Below are 22,991 nucleotides of genomic sequence, written 5' to 3'. Positions count from 1 at the left end.
CAACCCACTGTCACCTCGGAAACCAGGAGTGCCGGCCACTCTTATCCAATCATGTCGGGAATGCTGGCTGTCACTTGGCTCAGGCTATTTCTGCCGTCTGTCGCTAGTGCTTGCCGGTGCTAAGAGACTGGTATACAGGGATCCTCCTCCTTTTTTCTTTTTTCTCCCTCCTTTTTTTTTTAAACACCCCCCCCCCCCCCCCCCCCCCCCCCCTTAGCCATCAGCCCTCAGCCCTCACTCTCCCTCTCCTTTGAGTGCGTTGTGTAAAGTTGTCAGCTGTTTTGCAGTGGCTCTTTTGCTTTTGTGGTGTGAGTACTTCTTTTCTCAGTTCAGCTTGGTGTGGGAAGGAAAGTTGCGGAAGAGACTCGAAGAGGCTGGGAGAGGGGAGTGGGGAGGGGGGAATGGAAGAAAAGAGGATCAGTTGTCTAGCCAAAGGAGAAGTGGGCAACAGTTAGGATACTGAGGCAAGAGCCAGAGGAGAGAACCAGCAGCCACTCAGTAAGAAAGTGAGAGGCAACGGGAGATTTGGACGTGAGGTGAAAATGGCACAGCGTCTGCGTTTGTACTTTGGCTCAGGACGCAGTAACACAGCCCCGGACATACTGGAAGGAGACTTTGAGGTGCAGCAGCGAGACGACGATGTGGTCACGGCACACCTCGCACAGCCACGTCCAGCATCGAGGCCTTCCCAGGACTCGGCTACAGAGCACGTCCCATCAGCGGCTTTTGGTTTCCACTCTGAGCCTTCGCTTAAACGCAGCTCCTCCATGTTCATACCCCAGCTTGCCGCCTACACTGAGCCACGTCCTACTAGGAGCTCATCCATGCACATCTCCCTTCAGCGCTCCAATGGATCCAGTAATGGAGATTCCAGTGGTCATGCTGATGATGTCCCACCACCCTGTTATTCTCCCCCAGGACCTGCGCCTGCCTATACCGAACCACAGAGTCAAGCTAACTTTCCGCGGCAGTCCCCTCCTCCATACTACAGCCCTGATTCTTTAAGTGTGCAATCTTCTCTGGCGGAGCCAAACCTTCCCAAGCGTAGGGTCTTTAGTATTGGTTCCAGCGGTCATTGTACGTATAACAGACGCCAGCCTGGCATCAGTGTTGGTGCCATCTACATCCAGAGGAATTCTCCTGACAGCTCTGATGTCCAGCATTTCAGAATCCTTCCCTATGGCGGTACCAGCTGGTCTGTCCAGCAGCAAAGCCTGGACCAGTCCTCTGGTGTTAATGGCACAAAGCAGAGGCTAGTGTTTCAGCTCCAGCAAAATCAGAGCCAGGATCAGAAGCAGGGCAGACAACCGGGTGATCCATCACAAGAACAATGCACAGATGCTGGACCCAACAGCTCAAGAGGCTGCCATAGGGTGCGCTACCCTAGAATTCGATTACATAGAAGCCCGTCTCATCAGAGGCTGCTGGTGGAAAATAATAATCAGAAAAGTGGTGCAGACAGTCAGACTATAGACGAGAATGAAACAGATGTGGAGACAGAAGCAAGAAACAGACCTGATGGTTGTACTTTAAACTTTAGTGGGGAAAATCCCAGAAGGCAGCCACATTTCAAGATATATTTTACCCCGGGTGGAGGTGGAAATCAGGATGTGAGCTTTGGCAATGAATCAACGACAAGTAATTCCAAGGTAAAGAGTGTGGAAAAGTTTAGTAGAAGCATACTCTGCCTCTGAAATGTTTGGTGAAAAATTGTTGAATTACAAAAGCGTTATGTAACATTTATAGACTTGTTCTAATGTTCCTAGAGAAACTGATATGAGAATGAATAGTAAACAAATCCAAAAATAGTGGGTGGCATGTGACATTTAGTTTAATATGACTTGGCTTGTTCGTCTTGTAGCCAAAAGGGTGAGATCCAGCACTGTCATGGACATAACAAATGAAAAAGCCTAACACATCTAATTTGCAGTGGTTGCTTAAGTACTATTTAACTCTAAGAATATAGGCTAGACAGGGAGAGATCTGTGTGGTGCTGATACAGGGTGGTGACTTTCCTGGACCTAAAAATCACAGACAACCTTGCTGATCTAAATCACACATGCTGCTTTTCTTTCACTTCGTAACCAGAACGACTTAAAATCTCACACACGTCAACCAGTTTAGTTGTGCAAGAAATGGATGAATGGATAATTTGTTCCCATGCACTTGTTGCCTTCCGTTTCACAGAAATGTGACACTGGGGTTTTTGATAATACCCTTAAGTGCAGTCAGCGCTCTTTAAGAGCTGGCTGTGTCTATTTTTAGTTTACCTCGAGCGTGTTTGTTGGTTTTGAGAGCAGGCGAGCGGCATGTCTTCTCCAGTTCTTGGCTGGTATGGATGTGAATTGTTGCAGCTGCTCTGCAGGCGATTAAGAACTAACATGACAGTGCAGCCCAAACAATGATCAAAAAGTTTCACAAGCATTGTCGGTTTCCTCAAAGCCTGAAATCTTTTGGTGTTGCTCTCCTGTCTTACGCATAGCTCCAACTCTGGTACTAGAATGCTATAATCAGTGTGTTTGCTGTTTACTTATTAAACTTTTAAATACTTTCGATGTAGAACTTTTCAGATGTTTCTTTTAAGCTATTTTTTTAAAATGGCACATTAGAGCTGTAAACTCAACTTTTAGCCTAAAATTAAATATAGTAGATTTTGAAATGAAATGATAAGGCCGTCATTGACTGTTTGAGGTTTACACCATTTAGCAAGCAGGATGTAGGTTTATCATGAGATGTTTAGCTCCAGGAAGGACCGCCTAAACAGGAAACTGTTTGCTCATATCATGTTTTAGTTCATCTGACCAAACCACAGATTTCATTCATCTCTGAGTCAAACCCCCCACCCCCAAAAGAAAACAAAAAAACTCCCCCACCACAAACCAGATTGGTTATTTGTAAAAGTATAAACATGCTTTTTTTTCTTTTGAAGCTAGCCTCAAGTGGCCACTCCAGGAACTGCAGTTTTTTGCATTTAATCATCAGCTTGAGTTTATTGCACCTCAGCGGTTTCTTCTTGCTTGTATGTGTAGAAGTTGTGACCAGTCGGCCAAAGAATATCTCTTCCCACTCAGTTTGACTGAGCTTAGTCTGCATCCAGGCAGATACTGTGATGCACAGCCCTGCCAGTGATTTCACATTATTCAGGTGATGAAAAAAGAGATGTCAAGATGCACGCTAGCAGTAGCAAAGGTGATGATGAAAAGGGCAAGGGCGGTGTTGATAGACAATCTAGGTTTGGGAAAAGAAAAAAATATCTATATATTCCAATCTTTTATGTTGAACCACATGCATTTGGCTCAGTTTGTTCAAGGTTTCATCCCTGATGGAGGAATGACTGTTTTCTTTCTGATCTAGTGGGAAAAATGAACCTTTTCCTTTGCCCCTCATAGTAGTGATGTGAGACTCCATGGCATCCCGTTTCTCAAGCAACAAGGAAGTCCCCAATTAGACCATAATAACAGGTCTTCCCCAACTGATTGCCTGGAGTTGGATTGCCCCTTTTTAAAACTGGGCTTGGGATGACGTGTGTGTGTGTGTTTGTGTGTGCGCACACCAGATGGACTAGCTGCAAACTGCTATGCCTCCGTGCCATGCCCTCGTTACAGCACTGCCTTAGTACCCCTCGGTTTCCATTCACTGAGAGCTCCTGGAGGCCAGTAGGCTGGCTATATTTACCTGAGGCAAGATTGTGGACAAGTGGGGTGAGGGCATGCTTTTTATTTTGGTCCAATAGCATGTGAGAGGCATTCGAATCACTTGTGTTGCGCAGGGCTTTTCTCTGACAGTGTGGACTTCTCTGAATTGCATGGTATTGTAATTCAGTTGTGTCAGCAGGGAGACTGTTGAGAAGGTGAGACAGCCTTTTCACACCTCAGTGCCAGCTTGGACTTGCTCCAGATTGCCCTTTGTCATAAACACTGTGTCACCACATCTTCCTGTAGCTTCATAGCATTTCCAGTTCTTAGCACTTTAGCTGCTTTCCTATAGTCTTGAAGGATTGAAGTGTGTTTAGGAATTATAATGGATTAGGTTTTTACTCGTTCATTACATGTGAATTGAAGTGAAGAGCAAAATATCCTATAAACATTGGCAATGAAAGCTGCTGTCTGGATGTTTTTGGATTTAATTACAGGGTCAGTTTCTGGAGAGAGATGTTGCTGCAGGCGTCATTTAGGGTTTTTAAAAAAATTTTTATTTCATTTTTATTATTTTTGGTGCTGTGAGAACCACAAAATCGTTTGTAATCCACAGATATTACGGTGATATTTCAGCACAACGATCTGAAACGGATATATTCTCACCCAAACTTGCCAGAGTAAAATAAGAAGCATGTGAAAAGCAATTGTTTCGGTGACCTACTTGTGTTCTGTTTTCAAACTTTTTTTGGGCTAGCTTCCTTTTTTCTTTCTTCTTCTTCTCATACCTCAAGCCACTTTCTTTGTCCACCCCTACTTCCTTCTGTTGGTCTTTGGTCGCACCCTCAGAGTGTAACCTGGTCCTGGGAGGCAGCTGCAGACTCCAATCTGACCCCTTAATGACTCTGTAATTAAATCCAACTCTGTATATAAGGTCAGAGTTGAAATGCTTGTTATGGTTAGTGACATTTAAAAAAACAAAACAACAACAACAAGAAAACAGGTTTGTCTCCAGAAGGTGTTGTTTTCCATGTGATAATATCATTGCAATTGCTTATATCATACACTGGAAGTGACAGCGCTACTGCTGTTTATATGATCATGTGGTAAAAGAGTTGTGGTTATACTGTGGTCAAGTTTGCTTTTGATGCTCTCTCAAACTTGGAGGAATCTTATGTCGGACTGCTTTAAATGAGTTATGCTAACAGTAAGTGAATCCTTTAGTTTGGTTGGTTTAGAAATTTAAAGCATCCATTGCGGTAATTTGCACAGTAGTGACTCCTGGTTTCCAAGAAGGGCTCATTTACAGTGTGTTTTTCAGTGGAGGTGGGTGGACGTGCGAGGATGAGTGACTTCACATGCGTTCATAAATGTGTGTGTGTGCGTCTGTGTGTGTGTGTTTACATGCCTGTGCGTTAATCAGTCATCATTTTTATGTGACTCATTTGTAACCTTTTCACTACTGAATTCCAGCTCGGTTAACTGTGGTGGGAGCCCAGTGCAGTCACTCCACAGCTCTTTTTCCTTTGTTTATCAGAATAAACTGGTGTTTTGTTTTAAGTTTTTTAAACACCTTAACCTCAAATCAGTGTAAAAAATCCTTTCCAGGCCATGCAGTCTATTCTGTAGAGGCTTAAATTCTGCTTGTTCTTATTCTTCATCCAGAGGTATAATACTGTTTTCAGAACCAAGTTAGTTTTTGATTTTTATTCCTTCTGAAAACTTGTTTTTGCTTTTTTGATTTCAAGTTAAGTAACGACAAATATGACATTTTACTGTCAAATTAAGCATATATACAGTGTTACACAACTTTCACACGTGCCACAATGTTGAAAATTTCCTCTGTTGTACATTAACAATAATCAGTCTTTAAAGGAAGCAACAGACTGAAGGTTTTTTTTTAATTTTATTGTATTTTTTGTAATTGTGGTGAGTGGGAGAGTGTATAATTGACAGTCAGTGGTTATTTTGTTGCACTACTGTAGTTGTCTTTGCGTAAATCTGTCACTGCATCATTTCAACCCAGCTTGTGTGTCAATCAGTTAGTTTATGCCTATTGTCTAAATCAGTTGTGTCCTACACACAGGCTACTTCCAAGAATGGGCTTTTCCATCTCGGACAGGTAATCCATACTCGGTAACAGACAAATCTATGGGCCTCTTAAATCTCAGACACAAACCTTCCCTGTTTTAAATTTTTCCCTGTGGTCACATCTGCCCTTCTCTCCTTCTGTCCAGCTGATTTGGCTTTTATCTGGTGGCTGTAGATGTTTTTTCCTTGCTGGGATCGCAGGGTTTTCTCCCATAAAGTGTTGCCAAAGGCCTGTCCATAAATAAATCTCGCTCTGAACCTTCTGTCTGGACACATGTGGAAATCTGTCCTGATTTCTGAGAAGCTGATCTTCAACCTTAACTAATCAAGTGCAATTGTTTTCAGTAAGACCGCGTGGAAATACTTGAACAGTTTTTCTTTACTGCCTTTAAACTTTCTTGAGATTCTCAGGTTTCCACATGTGTTCACAAATTAGGCTGGAGGTCACTGTATTTCTGGATGGGGCTGTCCATGAAATGAACATCTTTTTGCCTTTCTTTCCGCCTGTATTTAATACATACAAAATGCTGCTGGATAATCTGGTGATTTTTTTACCTCAACATTGTGGTTTTCCCTTCATTTTCCCTACTGATGCTTCAGGCTTTTCACAGACACACTCAAACAAAAACAAAAAGTCGTTCTTTTTGAATTTCAGCTTCTAAACGTGAGCTTTTTCTTTCCCCCTAGACTAGAGATGATTTCCTTGGGCAAGTTGATGTTCCTCTCAGTCATCTGCCGGTAAGTTATTTACGTCTCTGCTGTCATTTATTTATGTCTGTATGTGTGTAAAGTGTGAGTGCGTGTGGACACACTGGCTGGTTTAGCACTGTTTTGAATGCTCAGCTGTTTCTTATCTACAATTTTGCTGTTTCTGATTAACCTCTGTGAAGGTCAGGGCGAGAGTTTGTTTGTGTTTTCCCATCTTGAGTGTGAGAAAGTGCTAGTCACAGGTAATGCTTTTGTTGTGATCAAACAGCGCTCTCTGTATTAGAAAGGGAAAGCGGGCTGTCTAGCATGTAAACACACAACATCTACATGCAGAATCAGGGTGCTTGGGAATTTTTACAGTTGAGGTCTGATGCAAGCACAAGCCATTCTCACACCTGCGACATTATGTAGTGGAAATAAATATGAAACCGTTCAGCTGGACTGAACACGAAAGGTTGTTTTTTGGGGTTTTTTTTGGTTGTTGTTGTTTTTAAAACCTTCCTAGTAGTAAGTCAGTGTGATGCAAGAGTAAACCAGGTAGTTGTCTGGGGTCTGATGTCCTTCTGTCCTCTGCATGCTCTGCACAGAGAACACATTTGAAGTTGATGTGCTTCTTGTGAAAATGGCAAAACTGAGTAGAGCTAAAGGCTTAAGAGACCTACAAATCATCCTGAAGCAGCAGCACCTCTGCACATTTGAGAGCTTTGCTGCTAGCTTGGTTGCGGCTCCCTGAAGTTCTGTCTTAGTTGTCGACCTTAAAAGCCTATCAGTAAAAGTTTTTGGGGTTAATTATTAATGCCCTATTTGGGTCCCACAGGCCCAGGAAATTATTAGCAGATAAAAGCTTACAGCTGAGTCACGTCGAGAGTTGAAGCCTTGGGACAACATGGATAATATTTAGTCCTAATGTGACTTATGCTAAAAAAAAAAACATGCGTGTTTTAATGATTAAACATGGACGCTTGGCACGAATAACCTGCTGTAATGCTTATACAAATACCTGATGTATAAAAAGGTATGCGTCTGGTTTAATTCGGTTTATTATTTCATGCATTACAGAATTTCTCGTCTTATTCATAGTTACTGGGCATAACTTAGTCATGTCTCCTTTCTCCGTAATAGCTTCTTGTAAACGTCCTTTTACTTTTCATGAAACAGGACATGAATACTGACTCATCCGAGTCCATCTGGTAGCTACATTTTCCTTATGGAACCATGACCTCCTCTTAGCAAATAACAGGACCACGCCATTCCTCCCGTGTTGTCGTAGCTCATTACTCGGTCTTTTTCTTGGTCGTCTGTATTTAAGCAGGCTCCACACTCAACTACCTCTTTTTACCGGGCTCTGTGTTGTATGTGGTGAGACCAGATAAATAAAACCATGTGAGGTCTGAACGTTTAGCAAATCAAAAAACATGTATGATTGGAATTTCCCCTTTAAAGTCATCTGCTTGTGCACCTCGGGACTTCTCGCAGTGCTGCTGCTGTTTTTAGATGGGACCATGAAAGTGCCAGGACATCCATACTGTGCATTTCTGTCTCAAACTGAGCCGACATTCATAGTAAGGATTATCATCACCCTGATGAGAACTAATCTCCAGAGATTCTCAACTTGGATACCGAACAGTGTTTTCATTGAAAGGATCTTGATGTTCAAGGTTAGGACAGGAGCTTAAGTAGTGAGCTTGTTGGTCGTTTTTGCCACATTCACAGTTCACATGCACAGTAAACAGCTTGAACTGTGCACCATCTTATTCACTACTCACCTGACTCATCAGAGTTGCCTCCCTGTGACTTTAACCTCTTCAGATTGGAGGACAGAGTGGAGCTCCATGGACTGACAAGTGGCTGCAGAACTTGCTTTAGTCCACAAGGAAACCATCCTAAATGGGAGCTTGATTGATGAAACTAATATTAGATATTATTTTATGTTAATACTGCCCCTAATATTTTGACTTGGAATTTTGTTCCAATGAATTTCAAAGTCCTGCTTTGAGGAGCCCCACCTAATATTTTGAGAGCAGTGTTTTGACTGTAATTGAGGTCTATAATTTGGAAACTTGACACTGGTTCTTTTCACACATGTTCTTTTTCCTTTTACAAAACTTTCCAGCATCCAAGATTGCTTTTTTTTTTTTCTTCTCAATATGAAAACTGACTTTTGGCCTCAGTGGTATCTCACAGGGCAGTACGCGGTGAGCAGCCAGCGTGAACTGGTTTGGCCCTGTCAGAGAGCGGTGTGAGATTGCTGCGAATTACAAAAGGCTGCTCAATATGTAATAGGAGAAGCTCAGGATTGCATAATGATCCTGGGATGGCTGTGCAGAGGGTTGTACCCTCTGTTGAAAGCTGGCGACTGTAATATTCTGATATCGCAACATGTGTATTTGCTTGTGTGTTCACTTAAATGCTGTCAGCAAAAACCTCCTCTATTTGCAGACAGAGGATCCTGCTATGGAGCGGCCCTACACGTTTAAAGACTTCCTGTTGCGGCCAAGAAGGTCAGTTTTTGCTGTGTTTGATATAAAATGAGAAATAGTAGCTGCTTTTTTTTTTTTTGGTGTCTGTCTAGTTTGCTCCCTGTTAGCAAGTGGAGTAGACAGTGACACATTATTAAAGTTAGATCTTGGTTCACAACACTGTCTAGACTCTGGCCATATTGGAGTCTAGACAACAATAACTTCATGCGACTGTCAGCTAAATACTGAACTTGGAATTCCAACTAGGACTAATGAGTAGGAAGTATTTAAAGCAGATGTTTTCCTTTCAGTCACAAGTCCAGGGTGAAGGGTTACCTGCGTCTGAAGATGGCCTATCTGCCCAAACAAGGAGGGCATGAGGAGGAGGGGGGAGACATGAGGGAGGAGGCTGAGGTAAGGTCTAATCCTCTGTTGTTGTTGAGTTAGTATAAACTGCTGACTTTGCATTACCTAAGACATTCTTTGGACTGATTTTTCCACAATAAAACCAAACCAGATTCTACTGTTATTCCTTTCTGCCACATGAAGGCAACATAGTTCTAAGCTTGAAAGTAAATGTCCCACTGTGAACCAAAAGTAATGTGAGAGCATCTTTCTTTTTTTCTTTTATTATTTCTCTGAGAATTTGGGAAGCCTCTCACTGCCAGCATCTGGTAAAAGTCTTTTCCAGGTCAGGGTCTGGAAAAAACATTTACTATGTGGCCTGTTATTTGGAGAAAATTGAGCTTTTCCTACTTTAATGTGTGTTCTTGGATGTGTGGAAGAGAGCTAGAGGGCGAAAGGCTTCACAGATAAGGTGACATTTAGCAGCCAAAGCGTGAAAGCTCAAATGGCACCCCTCATGTTCATACTGCTAAAAATTTCCTTTTTTTCCCCCCACTGTTCGTATTTCTTTTTTCTTTTTCTTTTTTCATTATATTACAGCCTCATTACTAACGCTTTGTTTTTGTTGTGGCTCTTGTTTCTGCCTACGTATTAAATTGAGCGTAAATTTGCCAACACTACGAGTGAGATTGTTGCCTAAACATCAGCTTCGTCTTGGATTGTAGGCATAGATACGCCTGCCTGCTGGCAGCCATGAAACACGGGCATTAAGTAAATGTTAAGTAAAACATGAAAAGGGGGGGAAAAAGGCAGGAAAAAATATAACCAGCTAAATCTTTAATGTACTTCTTTCTGATCTTTGGCTTAAACCTACCATACTACCCTTCAACCATACTGTCTTTCAGGGCTGGGATGAGTCCGCTGACTCAGGCTCCCAGCGACCCCAGCAGCTGCTGCCTCCTCTGCCTCAAGGGTGGGAGGAAAAAGTGGACAACCTGGGACGCACCTACTACGTAAACCACAACAACCGCACTACACAGTGGAAACGGCCTTCCAACATGTACGCCTGATCTCGCACTAACACAGACACGAACCTTTAAGATGTCACTGTTGGGTTTTATACATGAAAAAATCAATCACTGTGTTAACACCCCATTAGTGGGGAAATACTCTTTAAAAATATTATTTAAGATGGTTTTTTTTTTTTTTTTTTTTTTTTTAAAGACAGGATAACTGGAGTCGGCCACAGTTATTCCTATTTGTAGACTTTACACTCCTTTAAAAAGTAATAATTTGATATTTTAAAATATATCCATGTCTCCACTCAATTGGGAAATTATTATTATTATTATTATTATTATTATTATTATTATTAATTATATAGATATATAAAAAAGAACATTAATTATAATATTTTTAAAAAGCTACATTTTTGAGCTTTATCAGTGTTTTTGCTAAAAACTAAATAACTGCACACAGGGTAAAAACAAAATCTTGTTTATAGGGGCCGTTAGCTTAGCTTTGCACAAAACTGGAGACAGAAGAATGGACTGAATGTCAGTAATCTAATGTGTTTGTCCTAGGCTAGCCTTCTGACTTAGCTTTATATTTAGGACACAGATAGAAGAGATGCTTTTAATCTTCTGAGGTAGCTCTTAGGAGTAAAATGAAAAAGCATATCGCTCAAAACGTCAAAGTAATCCTTCAACAAAAAGTATACATGGTTGACAAAACATGATGGACATATTTTATATCATTATTATTCTGAGCACACCCGGTAGACTGTATGGTATTGCTGAAATAACTAAATATAACATATATAAATATAACGTTTGGCTCTTGTTACTAAGTAATCCTGCACAGGAGAATTAATTCATGATTATTAACTTTTGGTTTCAATTCACATTTTCTTGCCACATGTCTCTCAGAGACGTGATTTCAGAGATTGAGAGTGACAATCAACAGCGGCAAATCCATCAGGAAGCCCACCGGGTTTTCCGATCAAGGCGCCACATCAGTGAAGACCTGGAGAACGAGCACCTGGAGCCCAGGGACTTGGACAATGTGAGGAAAAAAGAGCAGTCCACTCAAGCACACTTAAACCTCATCTACAGTGGTAAAATTTCCAAAAGATCTGTGTTACATCAAGATTTTGTCTCTTTGTTCTCCCGGTAGTCTTGGGAGCTCATCACAGAAGAGGATAACGACAGCTTGGCTCAGTCTCTGCCCGGTCCCTCCTCCGTTTTGACACCACAGCACACGCCAACACCCATCACCCAGGAGTTCTCAGAAGACTTAAATCTGAGGCTGTCGCTGACTCCCGATACAAACGGCGAAGTGCCAGGGCCCAGCTCTGCTTTGGTGAGACTGGAGAACCGTTAATTTTCCATTGTCAAAAACCTGGACCTGGTGTAAATGTAGGCAGCCAAACAAGAGGCAGCGCTGGCAGTGGCGTTTATTCTCTCTTTGCTTCCTTTGAACAGAGCCAGCTGTCAAACCGACTCCGTTCCTCAAGTATGACGGATGGCGTCAGTGATCAGGCCCAGGCTCCTCCTCTTATGGTACATATTTCTAAAGCCACAAACCCTTCCTCCAGCTTTTTCTACTTTCCTTCTCTTTCTGTGTTATCTAAGCAGGTTGCTAATGTCTCATTTACCTCTTCCTTGTGGACATGTCTGTCCTGTTAGTTTACCACATGCTAAATCACCTTTCTTGCTCCTCTTGCATTTCAACCTCCAGCAGATGCTACTACCCACCTCACCCTTTGTTTCTTCCCTCCTTCAACTGTACCACTTATTCTACTTACTTTACTTTTTGTCTCTCTAGGATTACCACACCTCTTCATCTCTCATCACTGCTCTTTGTGATTCACATTCCACTGTGTTTGAATTGTTACGTCCCACCAGAATCATGATTCCACTTAAAAACTCTGAGACAAAAAAGTAAGATTGGAGTCCTGAGTCATGGCGTCAGCTGGGATTCAGCTTAACAAACTGTCACGAGATCTGAGTCAGATGTTTGTCACACAGCTGAGTCACAGCAGTGAGCTTTAGCATTGTCAAGAAAAGGTGACAGTACAGGTGCTCGTTTCTTTCTTTCCCTTCCATGATACGTTTCTCAGAACTGGACGACTGTTTAGAAACCATTAGAGGGGGGGGGAAAGCATTTGTTTGATGTCTATACAAGGTTTAATGTTTTCCTGTGGGCGTAGTGAGCAACCACAGGAAATCCCCCCCCACCCCCCTTCTGTTTAATTTTTTTCTTTTGTCAATTTGACCGTAATATACTTTAAAATATGTCATTAACTTAATAGGAGGATATAAGGTAGCTTTAATTTGATGTTACAGATTTAAAATTGTTCCCATATTTTAGTTTTCTATTTGTTTTGGTAGTAGTAGCTATTAAATTGCTTTATAAAAGGCTGCTGTTGGAGGACTGATATCGTTTATGTACTTCTGTGTAAGCAGAACAACACCTAGTTGCATATCTGCGTTTAAAACTGAGAAACAAAGCATGTAAATGAAAGAAAATACATTTTTTTCCTCCATTTTTTTCCTTCTGAATTTGATTGTTTTCTTATTGGTTCCTTTTCCCACTTTCAGCACTGTAAATCACTTACCTGCTTGAACATTTTCAGGACGCATCTGTTTCTGGTTAAAATTAAAGATGCTGCACATTGAATGGAGAGGGAAAAATCTGTTTTCCAAAGGTTAATTATAGCACAGGGATCAAACTTCTTTTTTCCCCCTCTTGCCATCCAATCACAACAGCCGTTTGCTTCACTCTGTGTCCTTGCTGTTCACAGCCACTGCGCTCTTAGGCCCATAACCAAAAGATTCTCTTGTCTTTCTGCCACTCCTCACCTCCTCTGAGAATGAATTTTCCTCCCTTTTGTCCACTCAGTTTTCCTCTCTCAGCCTTCACTAGTGCCCACACTTGGATCTTAACTTCCACCCTTAAAACATAACCTATTGTGAACTAAAGACCCTCTCCCATGTTGTCTACCACCAGCAGAGTTCCCAGTCCAGAAGAACGAGAGCTCAAACAGTCTCAGGTGGTGAGGAGCCTATGGTAATATCTCAGTTTATGCACAGTATAACCCTTCATCACACATCTCTTAGTTCCCTGACACTATGTAGGATGGGACTGTCACCGAGAGCTTGCTCATTAGGAAGATTTACTCATTGTTACACCAGTTTTTCTTTCCAATAAAGTCCTGTACGAGCATATGCTGAGCAGGGCAGTGTGATCAAGAAAGTCCTATCACAATGTTTGAATAGAGTCACATTTTAAGTCAAGAATAAAGCCATGTAGCTGTTTCTTGGCAGCCATGCAAGGGAGCAATATTCATTTAAATCCCATTTTTCACAGCCTGAAAGCACTTTGGAAATTCAGCGAAGTACAAACTTACAAGAAATGCATGCGTGCATTTCAATTTTATTTTCTTTTGAGGTGCAGAAAAAATACTGCTTTTTTTCAGTTCCTGTAGACCAGGAAGCCCTAAACAGCACTATTACTTACTAATTTTTTGACAGGAACATTATTTCTGATTCCTCTAAAATCAGATCATATGCCAAATGATGATCTGCATTTTAGAAAATCATCAAAAAAACAGATTGCCCCTTTCATGCTACACATACTTCATAATGGACACAAACAGCTAAATAAAGCAATTACTTTTGAACACATTAGAAACATAAATCATGTGCAGCGTTAGAGCAGAAGTTGTCTGTTATGTGTCTGTTTCTGTGTTTGTTGTGTTTTGACCAAGAACTGACAGCCTAGCTGTAAATAACGAATGCCACTGATCAGTCATTGATAACGAGCCATGACGCTGCATCGTAAAATGTTGCCAGTGTTCAGCCATGCTGTCTGTGTAATACATCACCAGATTATGCTGTGATTATTTGGTTGACACTCTGTAATGTTTATGCTGGAAATGGTTAATAGTTCACTTAGTTGGATTGTAATAATCTACCATTTTTCCACAAATGGTGTTTATTTTAGTACTAGTTTGTTGTTTTTTGGGGGGATTGTGTTTTTTGTTTCTTTCTTTTTTTTTTTTTTTTTTTTTTTTTTTTTTTTAAATTGCCACCTAAAAAAAAAAAATATATATATATATTTATTTATTTATTTATTTATTTATATATATTTAAAAAAAATACAAAAAAACCAATGATCAGATATTATGTATAACTCTGGTTCTCAGCTTGAATTTATTGAATGCATTTATTTCTATCCATGTCTTTCCCTGCAGCCTCAATATAAAATATTAGAGTCCCTCCACTTGTCTAAATGTACTATTCTGTACTGATTAGCCATATTTGCTTTGCTCTCTCTCTACACTTGGCCAGTCTCCCTCGTCGACTGCTTACACCTTGACCACCCCTGGCCTGCCCCCTGGATGGGAGGAGAGGAAGGATGCCAAGGGAAGAACTTATTACGTCAACCATAACAACCGCACCACTACATGGACTAGGCCAGTTGTGCAGGTACAGCAGGTCTGAAGTGTAGCTGTCGGGCTGGCTGGACCGTAACCCAGCCCCATGATTCTTCGGCTGTGTGTTGGATCTCTTCCCACTCTATTCCCCCTCCTGTGCTTCTCTTTTTCTCTGTGTACAAGAGTGAAAGAAAAAGAGAGAGAGCTTTTAAATGTCAAAGTTCTGCGTTGTTTTGTTTCCTACTTTGTCCAACTTTTACTGTGCGTCTTCCTTCTCTTGTCTAGCATTTTGTGTAACATAAGGATGAAGTTCAACTGTGTATTGGTCACGTGTTTCTAAACCCTGGCATGGGACCGCAACCACTACTCTTCCCTCCCTCCTCCCATTTCCACTCCATTTTTCCACCCTGCCTTTCTGTCTGCAAGCGAGGCAGCCCCACGTAAGCAGTGCTCACAGAGAGACGGCTACAGAGGGGACTGGGTGTATGTTTGATGCTCTCCTTTGAAATCCACCCTTGCATTTGTGCCTTTTTATGGTCAACTCTGTAACTCTGTGACTGTATTATAAATGTCATAGTCTCCTCATTCTCTGATTCTCATCTGTTTTCTTAAGTACTCGGAAGGAGAGGCAAATCTATCAAATAATTCCTCTGTGTTTGTTATAAAGTTATACCCCGCTGTAAATGTGGGCTGTACCTCCCACCTCATCTAGGGGTGAAAGTTATGTGGTAATCTTACTATTTCAAACCTTTGTCATTGTTTTCTAGTTGGATATAAAATCCTATTGTTGTTTTGTTCGTGGCCCTGAAATGACCCCTGCCTTTGAGATTTTAGTGGCTTATTTCCCAAGGAAAAAAAAGCCTGCATCCAGACCTTTCCAGTGCAGAAAAGCATGCTTCTCAAAGAGACTTTATTTTTATTTTTTATTTTTGGCAAACAGCATGGCATGCTTGATTTCTTCCCAACCTAACCTCAAAAGTGCTGTTCTCACTGACAGCTGACTGAAGACGGCGCCAGCACCTCAGCAGCAGCAGCAGCAGCAGCAGCAGCAGCAGCATCATCATCAGGAGGAGCCTCAGCTCTGGCACCTGCATCCACCCCTTCCTCCTCTTCCAATGCCTCCAACAACCACCTCCATGAGCCCCAAGTCCGACGACCTCGTAGCCTCAGCTCCCCTACTGTCACCCTTTCCACCCCCTTGGAGGTGAGAATTAGCCACCTGTACTGTCCCGCTCCACCATCATTCCCATCTCCTTTTCCTCTACATACTTGAGGACCACCTATTTCTGTCCTACCTTCCTAAATCTTTACCCTCCCGTCCTTTCTTGCCATGTGCTCCAAATTGCTAAACCATGATCTTCACTTTCTCACACTTCTGTCTGTCTGTTCCTTCTAAAGATTAACATTTCCACCTGTTAGCTCTCCTCTTTTCAGGTTGCTGCTTTTGTCTTCTCCTCATTGCCAAACTTAATGAAATCTTCTCAAGTGTTGTTGGGATCTCTCCATTAATGACAGTTTTCTTTTTTCATATTGCTCTTACTTTCTCCTCATTGATGAAAGTTGAGCTCATGACTGTGTACTAAAGGACCTTGCAGCTAAACACTGATTAGATGAATAATATGATCCGAGCTTTCCTTAAGCACCACGATTCACACTATGGTTTAAAAGAATAATAGCATGAACCTGGTGTGGTAAATCTAAGATGGCTAAATTATTTAAATTGATAATGCAGGGGTCCCCAACTCCAGGCCTCGAGGGCCGGTGTCCTGCAGGTTTTAGATCTCACCCTGGGTCAACACACCTGAATCAAATGATTAGTTCATTACCAGGCCTCTGGAGAACTGCAAGACATGTTGAGGAGGTAATTTAGCCATTTGAATCAGCTGTGTTGGATCACGGACACATCTAAAAACTGCAGGACACCAGCCCTCGGACCTGGAGTTGGGGACCCCTGTAGTAATGGGTCCCAAATAATGTAATTTGTTAAAATAAAACTAGGGACATACAAGTGAAGGAGTGGAAAAACTATTAAATAAAGACTGTTTTGGTAATGCAATGGCAAATCGGTTTTATTTGGGAAGGCGTGACAAATTGTAAATAAGGAACTTAAGGAAGGCTGTGTCAATATTACTGTGTGTTTGCACTAGGTTTTATAATCAAATAAGACCGCATTCAAGGCTAATTCACTCTCTGATGCTACTCTATGCTAACAAAACATCAAAGGTCTAACTAAAGTAACAAAGCACACAGAAAGCTTAATAGAGGAGATTATATGTAGCCAGTCCGTGTACATTCCTGGTGTTTGACTCATCTAGTGGACAGATTAAATATTAGCTTTTTTTTTTCCATCTCTGCTTTTCAATAACCTGAATGTTAATGACCAATAGCAATTCATAGAGTCATCCTGCCGCCTCCATGTTACGTTGTTCCCAACATTATGCTTTACATGACTGCTTTCTCTCACTCATTGGTCAGAGGGTGTTAATATTCACACAGCATAAGTGGTTAATGCGTTAGCCGTATAACACCTGGGTAAAATATTGAAATTTCTACTTGTTGTTGTTGTTTTTTTGTTTTTTTTTAAGCTGCAGGCTACATCATGCAGATAACCTTTGAGGTTGTCAATTTAATTGCATCGCATTAATTTGCACGTACATTTTCTCCTCAACCTAAATTATGCACTACGAATGCAAATGTAAGTCTGATCAACACGTTTCTAGAAATGCATGATCTCATCTGGTGCTTCTGCAGCCTTTTAATGGCTTTATTCGGTGGTGAAGATGCTACCTAGGGAACAGACCTGAACAAGGTTTAATTAAAGTGTGTGCGAGTATTGTGGAAGTAAAAGGAAGCGAAATAGTCACAGCAGAAAGTTGTAATTACAACTTGCAGGGGATGTGGGAGGTTTGTGGTTAATTAATGCACTCTTCTCTCTTGTTTGAAAGAAGAAGAAAAAAAGTCAATCAGTGATGATTACTGCTATTAAAAAAAAAAAAAAGAGAGAGAGAGAGAGAGAGAGAGAGAGAGAGAGAGAATCTCTCTCTCTCTCTCATGCAGGGACACTTTTTAGTCTGGAGGACATAAGGAGCTTTTACCAGAGATGTTCACTTTCCTGTATATAAATAGTTTCTGGTATTATGTTGTAATTGGGTTTCCTTTCAGCCTTGACAGAGAGCTCTGTTACCAGATTTAGATTAATGAGTTCTGCTGGATTTAAAGTAAACATTTGTTAGTTGTTCTTGTACTTCTTCAGTATCTAGGTAACCAAGAGAGAACAAGAGAAGTCTTACCCATTATCTGGGAAGGGTGATAAATCAGATGTGTGTGACATTTTCATTTACAGGTTGATGGAGTAAACAGCATGGAACATGGAAATCAGAAACGAGCCTGGTGTTAACTGATATAATAGTTTAAAGAGAAAAGTGGTGATGATACTTTCAAATGTTGCAAGTTTTAGATGGAAATCTCATGGCGCTAAGAATTCTAATCTTTTTCTCTTTTTTTTATGAGCAGACAAAGAAAAAGGAGATTGTTGGAAGATGTGTTTCTGTCTCTGTTAATGATCACTAATTTTCTATCTCGCTGTCAGTCAGTGTCTGTTGAAGTTTCGACATGTGTCCTTATTTTATCATGAAATGGGAGATAGCATTACATGATCTTTATTTATTTATTTATTTATTTCATGTCACTGTTTCCCCAGGGAGCCAACAACATTCAGGTACGGAGGGCTGTGAAAGACACACTTTCTAATCCTCAGTCTCCCCAGCCGTCCCCTTACAGCTCCCCAAAGTCGCAACACAAGACCCAGCAGAGCTTCCTGCCCCCAGGATGGGAGATGAGAATAGCTCCAAATGGACGGCCTTTCTTCATCGACCACAACAGCAGGACCACCACCTGGGTGAGCAAGCACATTGCTGTTTAGGGACGAGGAAAAAACACTCTGTGATTTTAATCTAGTGATTAGAAATTGTGGGGCAGTATTTAGTGTTGGTCTTTTAGTGACATCTGGTGGTGGTAAGGTAAATTTTATGTGCACTTTGACAGAGCTGCTTTTTTACCTTCTAATATAGAGAACAAGGTGCACATTTAGAGTTTGTTGTGCTTTTTCCAATATAATAGTTTACTTTCCTGTCTTTTACTGCTGACAATCAGGAGGATCCCAGGTTGAAATATCCGGTCCATATGAGGAATAAGAACTCAATGGAGCCTGGTGACCTTGGCCCTCTTCCTGTAAGTACAATTACTATAAGACTAAGTATATATTTAACCTTTGGCCTACAATGGAGATGCAAAACAACCTCATGAATCACAAAGACTGCATACCTTTGTGCACACATCATTAGCAATATGTATTCTGTCTTTTATGTGTGTAACAAATCTGCTCGTTTGGAGTAGTACAACCATGTAGTCTTAGCTAAAGTAGAATCAAGTCAACATAATAATTTTGTGTTATAGTGCATGTTGTAATCAGCGTGTGATTGGTCTGTTTATGTTTAAAATTAAAATATGAAAGAAATTACTTTTACAGTAAAATATGAAGCTTCATGTGATCAGACTCATTACACATTTCCATTTTTAGTCATGTAAGAACAGAAGCTGTTTGTGTGAAGCTTAGCCAAGAGGGTCTGGGGACTGTAATAACCTAATTAGGAGGTGAAACCTTCAGATTCCCTGGAAGTGGGCAAAATGTTACTGTAACTAGGTGTAGTAGTAATAATAATAATATTACTAATGACAGTAATAATAAAAAAGCTTTATGGGTTTGTACAACTCACAGGCTTGTGTGGTGTGTGTGCATGTGTGTATGTGTTCTCTCTCTCCCCCTTTCTCTTTTCTCTTCATTCTGATGGATCTAATGTATGCTTCTTCTACACCTGGCCATGTCTGTTTGGCAGAACCTACCAGAGGAGGTTGGTTGGTGCCTCCCTCCCTCTGCCTGCCTACCTGTCTGGTCCAGTCCAGTCTGGTCAAATGCCTGCAGACAGCCTTCTGTTTTCTTTCTTTTTTTTTCCTCCTCTTCTCTCTCTCTTTCTTTCAGTCTTTTCTTTTTTCATGACCAGCATGGGTGGATTGTACCTCTACCTCCTTTTTAGTATTTTACCCCACTTCCTCTCTCTGTGTGCAGCCTCCTTGCACCACTGCCGCTCCTTCTGTTAATGTTTAACATTTGGAGCTCCCCATCATTGTCCTTGGATCTCTCAGTCTGTAGCAATGTCTGAGAAACGGTTAACACTAGACGGATTTCCCAGGCATTTGTTGGAGTAGGACTGATTGAAGGAGTGAGACTAGAGTACATAATGGGAGTAAAACAAGGAGGGAGGGAGGTTTCAAAGGAAACACAAGGAGCTAAATATATATATATATAAATACATATATATCAGAGGAAGGAATTGGCTGTATGCTGCATGTATTCTCAGTTTTTTCAGCCTGGTCTCCACTCATGCAGCAGCAGCATCCTTACACATATACCGTACGTCTTGTAGCTACACCTTGTTCAACAGATTGAACTGTGGCTTCCCCCCACCCCTTTACACTCAGTCTACTGTAATGTTTTTATTTGCTTGATTGCTGGTGCCGTACGAGTGTGTGTGGCCTGTGACACTGTACTGAGTGGTCACCGTGTCAGTCGTGGTATACTGGTTTGAACTCATAGTGGTGATTTAACCTTTATGTTGTGGTTGTATTCCTGCCTTGCTGATGTGCCAGACCGAACTCAAATAGGGCACAAAATCCTTTCATTTCCTTTGTCGGTGTTTGATTGAGCTTACCTTGCTTGCAGTGCTGGGATGTCATTGTTTGGACCATTTAATGGTCAGTGAAGTTCAATGAAACATAAATTTGAAGAAAAGGAAAAATAAATGGATGGATTTAAATTGCTATTTGAGCACGGCCTGTTTATTGGTGCTTTCTAGTAGTTTCTTATTCTTCCTCTCTTCTTCTTTTTCAGCCTGGATGGGAAGAAAGAGTTCACACAGACGGACGCACCTTTTACATCGACCACAGTAAGATAACTTTTCCATGCTTGCATTTGGTTATGTGTGCAGTCATGTGAAAAACCAAGTAACACCCTGTTATTCGGTTGCTTGTAGAGCTACATTTAGCAGCAACAAACATGAGGTAGCTATTTTCTGGATGACGTTATCAGTCTCTCGCATTGTTCTGGAGGAATTTCGGTCCACCCTTCTTTATAAAGTTGCTTCAGTTCATTGAGGGCTGCACGCATTTATTTATGCACAGCTCTTCCACACCATTCAGTCAGGCTGAGGTCTGGACTTTGACTGGGTCATTGCAGCAGCTTGATTCTTTGCTTTTTCAACTGTTCTGTTGATGTGTTGCTGTGCTTGGGATTATTGTCCTGACTAAGCCTTAGCTGTCAGACAGATGGCCACACAAGAATACTTTAAAATACAGTTCACGGTTGAATCAATGACTGCAAAGTAAATTTATGCTGTGCCTAAATGGTGTGTTTGATTTTTGGCAAATGTGGTGCTGTGGATTATTGCAAAATATCTCCATTTTGGTATCTCTACCTGGAGTTCTGGGAAAGTGTATATCCCATTGGGTTACTTGTACTGTTAAAGCTTAACAGCTGTACTCGATTTTGCTGCTGTGTTCTTACCTTCTACTTTCCTGCTGGATCCAGTTTATGATCATTGCTATGTTACAATTGAGTCTTTATAATAACATTGTCTCTGATAGCAGTCAGACTATTTGGCTCTCTCATGAAGGCTAAGTTCCAAACTAGCTGTTGGTGTTCACCTGATCTGACTTGAAGACAGTCAAGTATTTCACCTCACCAACTCTGACCTCCATGCCATCCTTTTTTTCTGTTTTTCCTGTCCCGCAACCCAAGTTGAGTTCCATCTAGTCACATCAAGTCTGTTAGTACATCAGACCTAGTAGATATATTAGTGAATGGCTTTAGCTTTTGTTGACATCATCATCATCAAATCCTTTGAATAGTCTATCCCTGCAACACGTCTATTCATGAACTCCGTGAACCCTTTCACTTTGGCTTCAGAACGCACTACAGCACAGAGACTGCTCTCATCAAGATCACAAACAACCTCATTGCAGATTCTGGCTACATCATCCTCATTGTCATCGTCCTCTCAGGAGCTTTTGACCTGTTTGTTCCTGTGGCAGCAGTAAGGGTGTACTAAGTTTTTTACAGGATAGCATGGAGTCCTATGAAAACCTTCTTTTTCACATTATATTGCTTTTCTGCCATTATTTTTTTGTTTCTTATTTACTCAAACTGGTTTCAAACATCTGTTTTTTTCCAGTGTCCCTGAACATAATTTCTTAAGGATACAAATGAAATGATGTTCTGTTGTGTTCATTTTATCCAGATACAAAGAACACGCAGTGGGAGGACCCGCGTCTACAGAGTCCAGCCATCACAGGACCAGTGAGTTGTTTCCTCTTACTGCCCCACTTGTTTAGGGAGTCGCTACATGGAAATGACAGCTTTTTCTCTTAACATAGCAGTTCTATCTGTCGTCCACTCTCATCAGCCCCGGCCCGTCTGTGCACAGCAGAGATAAATCACTTAGTAGTTGCATTTGTCACTTAACATGCTAACACCTGGTGTCCCTCTGTTTACCACTTCAGACTTCACTCTCACTGGAAGGTCGCCACCATGTTGCACTTGTGTTCAAACATTTATATCAGGAAACCCAACGAGGAGACTGATAATTTTTGACTGTTTCTTGACTTCTGTGTTTTGTTTGTCTTTGCAGGCGGTTCCCTACTCCAGAGAATTCAAACAGAAATATGACTACTTCAGAAAGAAATTAAAGAAACCGGTAAGACTTTCTATCCTGTGTCTCTAGTTTCTGTCTGTGCTACTCTTGCATAATTATGCAAAAGATAAATGTTATCCAAACTTCCTGACTTCCTCTTGCACAAAGCAGTCTAATTGCTTCTGTTTTGATTATGCTTGATTGCGTGCTTATTCAGCTTTCTTCACACTGTCACAACACTGGGTGACTGAGTATAACATCTGTGTTGTATATTAAATATTCATTGCAATTCTTCCACATTCTTTTTATTTAAAATATGCTGGAGTTGGTACATAATTACCACTTATTGTCCATTATTTTTCTTTTCTGTTGCTGTTTGATTTCTGAATTTAATCTTAAGTGAACAGTGACAGTTCGTTTTAAACAAAGATTAGTTTGGACTGTCTGCTGACACAACATTATGTATTTGCGTTTTTTAGTAACAAAAGATTCACACATGCCCAGAGACCAATTGAGGACTCCCCCCAGCTAACTCTGGTTCTTAGTGAATAATGTGTATTCCTCAAGT

The 22,991-nt window shown here is 41.1% G+C and overlaps 1 protein-coding gene across 5 annotated transcripts in view; it reads left to right on the top strand.

Annotated features, from left to right (window-relative positions):
- Window positions 1-22,991, top strand: part of nedd4l (NEDD4 like E3 ubiquitin protein ligase) — a 43,468-nt gene that overhangs the window by 13,204 nt on the left and 7,273 nt on the right. The window contains exons 6-21 of one of the 5 annotated variants that reach the window (XM_013275198.3): window positions 5,722-5,757; window positions 6,414-6,464; window positions 8,874-8,935; window positions 9,205-9,307; window positions 10,144-10,298; window positions 11,167-11,302; window positions 11,414-11,599; window positions 11,722-11,799; window positions 13,250-13,309; window positions 14,593-14,730; window positions 15,676-15,882; window positions 18,379-18,576; window positions 18,831-18,908; window positions 20,626-20,680; window positions 22,031-22,089; window positions 22,421-22,486. In XM_013275198.3, coding sequence (XP_013130652.1) covers window positions 5,722-5,757; window positions 6,414-6,464; window positions 8,874-8,935; window positions 9,205-9,307; window positions 10,144-10,298; window positions 11,167-11,302; window positions 11,414-11,599; window positions 11,722-11,799; window positions 13,250-13,309; window positions 14,593-14,730; window positions 15,676-15,882; window positions 18,379-18,576; window positions 18,831-18,908; window positions 20,626-20,680; window positions 22,031-22,089; window positions 22,421-22,486 — 1,668 coding nt within the window. Of the gene's footprint in view, window positions 1-394; window positions 1,650-5,721; window positions 5,758-6,413; window positions 6,465-8,873; window positions 8,936-9,204; window positions 9,308-10,143; window positions 10,299-11,166; window positions 11,303-11,413; window positions 11,600-11,721; window positions 11,800-13,249; window positions 13,310-14,592; window positions 14,731-15,675; window positions 15,883-18,378; window positions 18,577-18,830; window positions 18,909-20,625; window positions 20,681-22,030; window positions 22,090-22,420; window positions 22,487-22,991 lie in introns of those variants that run through there. The other 4 variants (XM_013275196.3, XM_013275195.1, XM_013275199.3 and 1 more) reach the window with 4 other exon arrangements.

The sequence above is a fragment of the Oreochromis niloticus genome, linkage group LG7 (assembly GCF_001858045.2).
Source record: "Oreochromis niloticus isolate F11D_XX linkage group LG7, O_niloticus_UMD_NMBU, whole genome shotgun sequence".
NCBI lineage: Eukaryota > Metazoa > Chordata > Actinopteri > Cichliformes > Cichlidae > Oreochromis > Oreochromis niloticus.
The sequence above is the reverse complement of the archived record's forward strand: the minus strand, read 5'-3'. Positions and strand labels throughout refer to the sequence as shown.